Source organism: Pyxicephalus adspersus, chromosome 2 (genome assembly GCF_032062135.1).
Source record: "Pyxicephalus adspersus chromosome 2, UCB_Pads_2.0, whole genome shotgun sequence".
Lineage (NCBI taxonomy): Eukaryota > Metazoa > Chordata > Amphibia > Anura > Pyxicephalidae > Pyxicephalus > Pyxicephalus adspersus.
Window position 1 is genome coordinate 80595920 of NC_092859.1, and position 12257 is coordinate 80608176.

Below are 12257 nucleotides of genomic sequence, written 5' to 3' on the forward strand. Positions count from 1 at the left end.
TTCTTATTTAATTGTCTACCAAAAATTATTGGTGTGGCCATAATAAAGCACAGTGGTATGGTTTACAAATGTGCTTAAAGTTTTAAATATTTGCAAGCTAAAAGACTGAATTCTGAGTAGCGGAATATTATCGCTGCATATACCATCCCAAGGAGCTATATGTAAAGCACCAAGCTCTTGGAAGTGGTAACACGCTGCCACTGCTAGGCTTTTTCAGGAAATTGCAATCATCTGTGCATGCATTTGCAAGCGAATGCAGAACAGTTCCTTCTTAATAACCATTTTTAACCACGCAAATCTGCTGGAAAAACTGCTAGTCTGAACGCAGCCTAAGGTTCTGAAGCAAATAAAGTTGCATTTATGTCAAATAAATGAAGCTGAACCTTGGTCACGTGACCATGTAAAGTTCTTTTACCAGCACACCAAGGGATACCACACGCTCTGTATTTATAAACATGAATGGAACACAATCTCTGCTATAAATAGGGTCTATAATAATCAAGCAAAGTTGTGAAAGTGAGATCTATTTTAGGAGAAATAACATAACACAATATACAGTACTAGACTTCTTTGTATGTGTAATAAACACATTAAAATACATACTAATTCAGCTATATACAGGAGGCACAGCAGCAACCTGCACACTTGTGTCTTATAGAAATGGAAAAGTATGTTCTAAGCATATTAATAATTTCACCAAAAGACAGAGCTGTTAGCTCCAAACATCGTGACTGCTTTCTTGAAGGTACTGCTTTAGATATGTAAATATCTACAGGAAGACTGTTGTGAAAACAACCATTTGAAAGTAATAACACTTTAGGGCAATCATTACCTGCCACAAAAAAAACATGAAAAGCCCTGAAGCTGAAACCATTTTAGGATAAAATATGCAGGTTTGTTGTGTAGTACAGGACAACTAAAATATAGCTAAAAAAAATCTGTTCTGCCTGTGGGAAACATTGTAATATCTACAATTTGTAGTTTTGATCGCTGGTGGGTATAAAATCCCAAAAGTGAGTGGCTTAGGGACAAGCAGTAAACAATCATTCTCTGATTCTTCTTCTATAAGTTTTACCAAAGATAAACATACTTCTTTCTGCAGGGTAGAAGTTTTGTGTATGGCTGCACCCTTACCGTTATCTTTAAGAGAAAGGATAAATCATCCAAACAAATGCTAGCTGCTTGGCTTTTGTACTAAGTGTTTAGCCAGGGTTGGCTCAGGGGTAAAGCGAGTGAAGTGGTCTTCTTAACTTAGGAGGCCCTCACATGGCACTTACCTGTCAATTACCTGACAATAGATTACCCCACCACCACCACCAATCCTGCAAGCTACAAACCCACGAGATAGAGGAGGAGTTTGGGGATGAGGCAATAGGGACAGTGGCAGAGACATGTCAGTTAAGAAGAAGATTCAGCAGCAGCAAGCACTGCAGCCAATGTGAGAGAGAGACAAACCAGGAATGAAGCATGGAGGATGATCAATTTAAAAATAGTTTGGTATTACCCTATGGGTCCTGAGAGTTAGGTCTGACAGGGGGTTAATGCTGGTCTGGCTGGGGATCACTGCTTGCTGGCTTGTGAAAAAACAAAACGCTTTGGTTCAAAACACTGGAGCAAAAAACCTTTCTCGTTTGCCATTAAAAGTTAGTTTGGTAAAAGAAAAAAGGAAGAGTATAAAACATCAGTAGATATGAGAAGCATGACACCCATTTCTATCTGTCTGCAATTAATGAACATCTCCCACACTAGCCCTACATGATAGCACTTTGGTTTGTAAATATCCCCCTAGTAACAAACTAATAAAAGAGCAACAATGCAGTACATTTTCAAATTTGCAAATACATTAGGGAGGAAGAGAAGTTGTACTTGCATTCATTCAAACTAGGTCTATTCACAAGTTCAAAAGCATAAGACTGGTAAAACAACCCAAAAGAAATTCAACTTCAACTTAAAATCGGCTCCAAATACAATATAAACTAAATGCAACTTCAACTGAAACCTGATTCAATTTAAACCACTTTGAACAAGAACTGTATTATAGAAAATAATACTAGACTTATTATCAAAATGCATCCATTAAAATACCAATTAATTTTCTGCAGTGTAAATTGTTTTTCTAGCACCTTAAACGCAATCAGTGAAAACATCTGATAACCTGATGAGGGACAAATTAAAGGAAATTAAATATTCTGCTTTTTTATTGTGTATAATATTCCCTTGTAGTTCTTGGTTACATACGGCTGCAAGACGGCATGATCTGAACATCAATATTGCTCATAGATTTGGAGGCTGACGACAGGAGGTATCAGAGCTGGGACCTGTGGTCTATCTCCTTCATTTTTGAAGTGGCAATTCATCTACATCTATACAGGGATTCCTCTCTGTTATCGGTTTGCACTTGCCCTCATCATGAGCTCTTGGTTTGCTTTGAGGCCCTATATACATTTGAACATATAACATGTTCTCTTTCCCTTGGGCTTATTTCACCACTTTTTCATGAACAAAACAAGTGTAGTCATACAAGCTGGACTTTAAACATATCTGCCCTTGTTCATCTCTATTACATCCAGTAGTTTACACAAGAATCCGGATGTTTGTGCTTTCTTTTCAGGTCACATAAAATGACGAAGATGTTATACATTCACAACAGGCATTTTCTGTACTTGGTACAAATGCAGCCAACACAGCTAAGGACTGGTTAGGTACAATGTATTACAATTTGTTTTTAGGTTTAGATACGTTTTAAAGTCTTTACATCATACAAATAAATCAGACTAAGTGCATATTACATAGCCTTTCTTATGTGCTGCTACAAGTATGGAGGATACCAAATGACAAGGTGGGCTTATTCACATCTCATTTGTATGGACTAGGTTTATTGGGCTTTAGGGGTACAGGATACCAAAAAAGTTTACAAAACTTGCTTAATGACAGCTTCAGCTTCTTTTTTAAGCCATTTAGGTATGTTTTACAAATAGATTGCAATATTAATATTTTGCTTCATAAACATACCAGCTGGCCAACCAGCTGCAAATGTGTCATATCAGCAAGGCAAAAGTTCATTTTAAGACTGAAATGATGTATGGCCTAGTGTTAATGACCTATGAATCTGTGCATGATTTAATTTGAATGTGATAAACACAACACATGAAAAAAAAATCCTTCTTGGAAAACTACTGGAATGAACAGTCTGATTAATAGTGAAAACAAACATAATACTGTGCTGACCACCGCAATCTTTTCAAATACAAAGGATTAAAATGAATCTAGCGAAAGAAGTCTTTAATACTCAAATGCCCTACATTTCTTTTTCAGATATTTTGTGTTCAACCTACTTAGCCAGTGATACACTGCTAAATTACTGTTACGTGTTCTGTAGCACATTCATCAGATCAGCCTGCAATGAAAACTTGAAACATGAAATGGAAAATAAACAGTACTGATGAGGACAGCTAGGCTATAGCTAAAGTATACCATAGCTTGTGGGGTTCAGGGATCCTAGAGGACTGAAGGTGTGTTATAACTGCTAGTCCTTCCTTTAATAATAAGTTATACTTTTCCTCTGTCGTGCTTTTGTAACCTCTAAGGTTTATTTGACTTGCAGAAAAGGAAAAAGCTAGAGTTTTGTTTATGTTTGTTCAAGAGCCTTGAAAAACCTCTGTGTTCAAAGTGATCAATGTATAGGCAAGCTCACTATCAACACTTTCCAAAATTACCCTTAAATCTCCTCCTGCATTATGTAAAACCACTTAATAAATATTTTATACTCAATTTTCTTTATATTTAGTTCATAGAAAAAGATTCAAGGTGGCCATAATCTTGGGAAGAATTGCATAATCTTGGGAAGATTTGCATGATCAATATGTTGCTCCACAGGGCTTCACATAGAAATGCATACTTAGGATACCTAAACAAGTATAGGGGGGAGGAAAACGTGTGGTTAGGCAGTTATAGTACTGGCTACTGGATAGGGTATTAGTTACTTTATATCAATGAAAAGTGAACAGACAATAACTCTTCATTGTGTTGAAAAATTGTACCTATGGGTGACGACTCCTACACAGAATGCCTCCACTGTCAGTTGGTGAGGGCACAAACATACAAGGCTGCTCAAATGGCAATGCAGAAACAAGAGTGTTCCATTTTACTCCAATATATGGTAAAAACTAAGGGAACACCAGCCCAGTTTCATTCTAAAGCAGGGGCAAGTCCACAAGCACAACTGAGATGGAGAATAAAAAAACTCCAGCAGCTATAAAGATTATGGCAGTTCAAACATTCAACATAAAATCAACTGTCACATGAGGATAAAAAAAAATTGAATCAGGACCTTCCAGTAAAATACAATGTATGTTTTTACAATGTATGTTTTTTCTGTGCAGACCCCCGCCACCACCAGGTATGAAAGTTTGAAGAGATAGGTTTTAAGGGCTCTTTTAAATGGGCATAAAGTAGGAGCAAGCCGAATAGGCTGAAAAAGACCATTCCTAAGAGTTGGGGCAGCTCTAGAAAAGTCTTGGAGCAGTACCTGTGATGAGGTTATGAGTGATGAAGTCACTAGTAGGTCATTGGAGGAGCGAAGAAAGCAGATGGGGGGTATTTTTCTATCAGGTCAGACAGGTAAGTGGGACAAGAACTGTGGAGGGATTTGAAGGCAAGGCACAGGAGCTTGAATTTGATTTTAAGGTGCAATGGAAGCCAATGAAGAGAACTAAAGGGGGGCAGGGGAAGAAGAGCAGTAGGAAGAATGGATAAGTCTGGATGCAGCATTCAAAGTGTTTAGGTGATCTCTGGGGACAGGTAGAAGCTGAGTTTTGGAGATGTTGCACAGGTAAAAGTAGCAGGACCTTGGGATAATCTGAATGTGGGGGGTAAAGGAGAGGGAAGAATCGAAGGTAAAACCAAGACAACGTGCCTGGCATAATAGCAAAGTGCCAAGTAATACAGAATATAGGGGTAATCTAGCTATATAAATCTACTTTTTTTTTTGACAAGTACATTCAATTTTGACAATTTGCTAGTCATTTATACATAGGAAAGGGGGGTTGGGACAGTATAAGTCAGACCTTGTTTTTTTTTAATGCCAATCCACTTTTACAAACACAGTTTATTGTAAAGCTGGGATTGAAAAGACATACACTCACTGCAACATGTTTACAAAAACAGGATTTTGATATTGCTTTGTTGTGATAATAAACCTATGTTGTAAAGACCACAGGACTGACAAAATTATTGATTGTAGGATGTTCTCCTACAGATATATTTACCTACACCATGGTGTGTTATGACTTTAAGGTTAGGAACCACCATTGTAAAATTCATATAATGTCATCCTTATGGACCTGTATAATATAGTCTTTATTGGAGAAAGGAAAAAAAAGAAACTTGGAGGTGCCTGCAGATAAGGTGCTGGTTTCATTATTGTTTTTGGCTTTCCACAGGTTTGCCCATATTAAAGTCATGTAAAACAACCAATCTTATGATACCGATTACAGAAAAATGAAAAAAACTCACAATTTTAACTACTGACTGCAAAGTAGTTTACTATAAATATAAACAAAGAGCAGATTTTTGTGTTTGTTACTTTGCCTTTAGCATTATTATGGAAAGTTTTAGGTCAGGATACAATGATTATTAAATTGCTAAAATGCAAAACGAAAGATTTATTTTCACCTAAGGCTAACAGATATATTGAACAGCATTTTGAATTTGGTTGATTTATTACTGTCTAGTCTCCTAATGAAAGTCATCAATTACTCCAGTATATACTAAAAAATAATTAGAATTGTGTATAGGCTAAGGCAGCCACAAACAAGTCTTTCGCCAATGGGAGAAGTCCAAAAATATATTGTGAGACTCAAGAGACAGCAAGATTAAAGGCCATTTAGGCTGGTAGTGACTACAGCGTTCCATCACAGGCTAACCAGTACTGCCGACTACTCCTAATAAAGTGAATGGGCATATGCATGCATCTGTGGATACAGCACATCACGATGCAGTTCCTAAAAAAGACATGATGCTTCTGCTTGTACAGTATCTTTGCTTATAATGTATATACAGTGAGAACTGCTCATCAACCAAACTCAACCTTATAATATTTATTTAGGACTCTTTACAAAGGTATACCAGAATCTGAACTGGGTGTATGGTTTTACCAACTTGCCTATAGTATTATAGAAAATAAGGTAATAATTCATATACTTCCATTGTGTATAGAACCTTAACCCTGAACCCATTAAAAAAAAGGATATAAATATATATATATATATATATATATATAATATAATATATATATATTAATATTATTTTTTTTTCAACATTCATTACTGTCAAAGACTATTTAATATTAGCAGCCTACAAGATATGATCATCTATATTGAGACTTTTGAAAATAAAATTTAGAGCAGTAAGCTGTTACAGAGAATATGATGTCTGTGTGGGATCTTAGTGGTTGCTAAACAGAAAGATGTCAAACCAAATATAAAGCAGTATACATATTAGTGATAAGTGAGAGTTAATTCTGACCATAAAGATGGTGATAGATGAATGGAAGAACAATTACCTTGGTTTACAGCTACTGGTGTAAATTTAATAGGAAGTAATTTTAGGAACTGGCACCCCCTAAACCTAAATTTCCAGTAATTTATAGAAAGTGTTAATAATCTAGTAACTGATGGTTTTTTAATTTAATCATGTAGAACCTAATGCGTCAAACAAAGTATTATGAATTAAAGGAGGGATAAAGAATGTAATTTTTTACCTCCTGGTTGGCAGCGGCTAGCTCTTCTTCCAGTGCAGAGACTCTTTCTAATGAAACCCTCAGCCGTTCCCTTACCTAGAAGAAAAATTAAAATGTGCAGTAACATTTTTTTCCTTGCGCTATTTAGAAAACAAGATTATATAAATGTATATTTAACCAAGACAAAAATAAAAAAAACAGTTTCCTTTAAATTAACTGATACATTGTTTTGCAGCAAAAGATTTAAAATGATTAAAAAAAAAAGAAAAACTGTTCAGCTCATTTATATTCAAAAGTTACAGCATTTTTATCAATAAATATATATACTGGGTCAATATTCTTTAAAATACATAAAATTTAGGGTTTATGAAAAAAAAACAGTAAAAAGTTTACCATATTTTTCCTATGCAATATAGGATGTTTCAGAACAGTTTTTTTCACATTTAGATGATCAAAACTATTTAAAAAGTTGAAACCATGCTTTCTAAATATATTCTAATTAAACATGCAAAGATATCCCGAACTCTGTAGTTAGCATGGATAAGACTTAAGGGTAAAAGGCCAGAAGCAGAGTTGGAAAATGCACAATGTGGAATTTCTCCAACATCTCCTGTGTTCTATTTTTTACTACAAAACTAGGACAAAGCGATTAGAAAGAAGGAGTAGTCATTTTATTAATATGAAATTTTGGACCAAAAGTTAATCTTATCACATCTAATCTACCAATATTCGTAGTGGTCTAGAAACAGGAAATTTACCACTGCTATTCTACGGGTATTGAACTGGTATTGATCTCATATAGCTATCTATTACCATCTTCAGAGACAGAAAAACCGATCTAAACAGAAACCATGTTTGTGTCTTCTGCCTTTAAACAACCAAATATAGTTTAAGAACATAAATAAGAAAATATTGAAATTAGGTATGTTACATTTTTTACATTCTGTTGTAGCACTGAACTTTCTGAACTTTAATTAGGACTATTATGAATGATATAAAAAATAAGGTAACACAAAGTTAGTTTGCCTCAAGATTTATGTTGACAGTATGCCTTTATATTAGTGTAAACTATTTTTAAAAGAAACACAAAGTCTGCTAGTGGATGGTTTAGTATGATGTCCCTTTATCTTTAGAAAATGTTTTGAACCAAAGCATGGTATATACACTGATTGGGCAAAACATTAAAATCTGCTGCCTATTTTTGTGTTGGTTCACCGCTGGGCTGCCAAAACAGCTTGAACCCGAAGCATGGACATTGAAGGTACTAAGGCATTAAGTAATAAATCCTTCAAAGAGGAACTATACTGAGAGAATATGAAAGTTCACATTGCTGAGTTTATTTTATAGAATGCTAATTGTCTGGATGTATATCTGCTGTTATGTCTTTTAGTAGTGTCAATCACACATCTGAAATCGGCATGCAGTTATTTGGGTCACAAGTAGCTAAATACCTGAGTCGCATACTCATTCTGGTCCAGTGATGTATAAGACATTAAAGACAAGAAAGCAGATATCCAACCCGGAAAGCAGGATTTTTTTTTAAAAGGTCAGCAGTTGCAGCTTACATAATATCTCAGTAAAGGACCATAGAACCTTTGCTGGTCTGCCTTCTCCCCATATTGCATTCTGCTACCTTCTCTTTCCTAAGTAAACAACACACATATATCCAGTCATCCACATAAACCTAAGAGTCTGAACAACTAATCTCAGGTCATGCCAAGCCTTGTTGTTCTTCTCCAGTAATGCAGAGTATGTTGCATGTGCCATTGTAACAGTGATCTGGATGGCACATTACAAATCGGATAAGAATGCAACCGACACCAAATACAAAACTAAATCTAAGATCTAGAGAACGAATAATGAAAACTGAAAAGCATTTTAAAAAGACCACAACTGTAAGGAAATAGGAGTATGGGCAGGTCTCACATGTACAGAGCATTGTCATATTTGGCGGTGTGACCAGTTCTGGCTCCAGACCCTGCACACCCAGTTCACAATCACTCAACGTTGCATTTCACATTTTTCCTCCACTCTCTTCCTGCTGTCTCTTCCTGAGCCTCACACTAACACCTCCAAGATGGCCACCACTGAAGTAGTCATGCTGCCATCCTGACTCTGGCACATGCCCATGTGATGTCTGGCAGTGGACTACCTATAACAACTGTCACAGTGATATGGGCCCACTGACCAGAGTATAGCTGGGTACCGAGTTCAACAATGAGTAACAGGGTTCACCAGAGGATCTTCTGGTAGGCTAGTCTTAGTCTTTTTTTTAATGACTGCCTATACATGTGTAGATATTCCATGCAATCAAGCAGCCTAAAGGTACAGACACACATCTTATAATCTACATATCTTCATTCATCGATCAAGTCTTCAAAAATCTTCAAATATCTTCAAAAAACGATCAAGTGAAAACACAGGGATCAATTTGCATTACAGTTGATTACTCAATTGCAGAAAACTAAACATTTAAAACAGAACTAAAACAACAAAATATCGAGTTGACAGGTTGTTTATTGCAGAAGTGACAGTCCCTTCTGCAATATTAAACTTAACCTGAATGTTTGCAATTTATACACTCACCTCTCCTCACTCTCACATTGGCATCATCATCTTAACCTGATCTTCATCAGGGGTTCGGTCATTTTGATTGGTCAGGCTAAAATAATGTAACTCGTGTATGCATACATCAATTTGTCTGGTAAATCCTTCCCAACAGACTGGGGTATGCCAAGATCCCCAGAATCATACACTGAGCTGAGATTGTGTAGCTCAGTATACATTTCAGAAAAGACTGTGAATAGTCAAGTATGTTTTATTGCAGTAGGGGCATTGCCTGCCTATTCTGCAAAAAAACAACCTGCATGGCCTTAGAAAGTTAGTTTGTTACCAGGGAGACCACTGAAATTCGTTTCAGAACACTTAACCCCCATTAATAGACTGCAGAGTGTTCAGTGCAGGGTTTTTGGAGTTATATGCATGATGCTTATACTTCTAGTGGACTAAAAAATGACAAAATCAGAAAAATATTAAGTTTGTATTTTTTTTTACCAAACTCGGAAATCAAATTAGCATGCTGTTAAACAATTATTAAAAATTGTAAGACACAATTAGCACCATATATAACTGCTAATTGCCAATTTACAGCACGGTTTGGTATCTGGTCAGTCTCCAAAATGGTAAACTAATTTATATTTAAAGGGAATAGTTTTCAAACTAATAGTGCTTGATCAACACTGCTTTAGATTAAAAACATTTAAAGGGTAACTCAAAAAGTAGAATCTTTTGCTCCTGATATACAACATTTCAATTGCTTGTATGTGAGTGAGCTCAGGAACTTCATCACCTACAGACTCCTACATTCCTCAGGCTGAAAATTTAGAGATTTAGTAAATGTACTAATATGCTGCCCACCGTTCTCCATTCTGAGGCTCTAACATTACCAAGCAAAACTCTGCCTCTGCATAGGAACACAGAGAACAAGACATTGTAAGTCACTAATGGGGAAAAGATCAGCTACAGAAAGCCTACAGCATTACAAGTAGCCAGCCCTCTGCCTTCTGCCTGCATTTTTGGGGACATTTTTCTGAGTTTAGTTCTCCTTTTAAGCCCAATGGCTTAGATAGAACATCAGCACTTAATGTTGTACTGTTGTAGATGTTGTTAAAATGGTCTTACATAAAAATGGTGTATGAATAATTGCTTACTATTCTAAATAAAGTTTTCAGTGATTGTACCCTAAATGCATTACATTCCCCAGACCATGTCAGGTCCAAGAGGGCTTGGGAAACAGTGCTTCAGGTACAATTCTCCGATCAGCAGTACATACGCAAAATTGCACACAAATGTTTTATTAGCACTAAACGTCAAGAAACCTCCTACAAAATCTTGACCCAGTTGTATGCCACGCTGGATCGAAAACACAAATGGTACCCCGAGTTTTTAGACATGTGCTGGAGATGTCATCAGGCTAAGGGCACAATGGTGCTTGCATGATCAAGAGGAATCTCTGGGCACATATAGATCCTCATAAACTTTACATCTACGTAACGGCCCGTAGTTTGATCCCGGTGTTCTGGAAATCTTCCACTCTCCCACTCATCTGGGATTGGCTTGAGTCCAAGACATCTTTTTGGTGGAGGAATCTAGATCTCTCTTGATAAAGAGGAAAATTTCAGAAAAACTTGGGCTTCTTGGGTAACATTTTTTTCTTCCGATAAGTACAAAACCTTGGTTAATATGTAGCTCCGAGGTCTCTTTCTCTTATATGTTAACATTGAATAGATATTACAAGAAATCTTGGTTTATAGGGTTAAGCAGATTAAATAACAACTATTTTGATGTTTTTTATCTCTTTAGAATTGCTTTTTTAATACCTTTATTTTGTCTTTGTAATGTTGCCAGTTTTTTTTCAATAATGATTAAAGTGTGAAAAAAAAAGTTTTCAGTGAAAAATTACAAAATGTATTTGCTATAAAGTCCTTCAGCTACAAACAGCTTACATATATTTAGGTTAGCCGATAGTATTTAGTACAGTATAATTTGTAAATATAACATGTAATATTATTATGCATTTTTTTTATCTCATACAAAAATGTTCAACTTGACAAAAAAAATATTTGCATTGGTGTAGCATTTTTTTACAGCATGAAACAAACATTTAGGTATTAAATACCTAAAAAATGCATTTATCTAAAGACACCTCATAATTAAACTCACTCGTTACACTAGCTAAAAGTTTTAGGAGTAAAATTAGGGTAAAAACATCTTTCCAATTCCCAAACCAGTCAGATGCCTTTCCTCATTTGTGATCAGTTTTGTTTCTGGTTTCTTTAGATTGTTGATGATTGAGAAATTAGGACTAACATAAAATGTTTTCTAGAAGCCAGAGATCTGAAACAATATGGTAACTTTGCATTTAACATACCTACAATAGAAAGAATGATCACCTTTAAAGGGGTATAGACCTAACAATAATAAATGTTCTCTAGGGCTGTCTTAAAGGTCTGTCACTCATAAATCTGCCCCTACCAAAGACACTTTGTAAAACCTTTTATCTACTTAGGGATATAAAAAAACTGCAGAGGAAATCATGCAAATGAGTTCAAGGAAATTTATTTCAGGTATGCTACATCACCCAGGTTCTCCCATGAAAGTATATCTTACCCAGTTTTGGACCGCTTAAATCAACCAGGCCCATAGTGTTTCAAAATCTATAGGCCCTCTAAGCAATGCTGTTCACTGAGAATAATTCATACATCTTCAGAATTGCTAAAGAGCTTACTAAGATATATTGAGCAGACACTGCCTAGAGGTAGGCCCCCAACCACAAAAAGGAAATGTTCACAGGCTTCAAAAAAATCACAAACCAAAGAGAAAGTGCAAAGATCTTGGAGCAACGAAAACCTTTACCAAAATGTAAACTTTGCGAGTGCATTCCTTTTGACTTTTGATTTTCAACATTTTACTAAAGGTTTTATTTACACTAGACTTGCCAAGTTTCCAAAAAAAAAAA

The 12257-nt window shown here is 35.8% G+C and overlaps 1 protein-coding gene across 1 annotated transcript in view; it reads right to left on the minus strand.

Moving 5' to 3' along the window:
* The window catches only part of PPFIA2 (PTPRF interacting protein alpha 2), a gene marked incomplete in the record, with an annotated part of 101759 nt that overhangs the window by 49733 nt on the left and 39769 nt on the right, over window positions 1–12257 (minus strand). Inside the window, 1 exon segment of the mRNA XM_072399014.1 lies at window positions 6761–6835. Within this exon segment, the coding sequence (XP_072255115.1) occupies window positions 6761–6835 (75 nt within the window).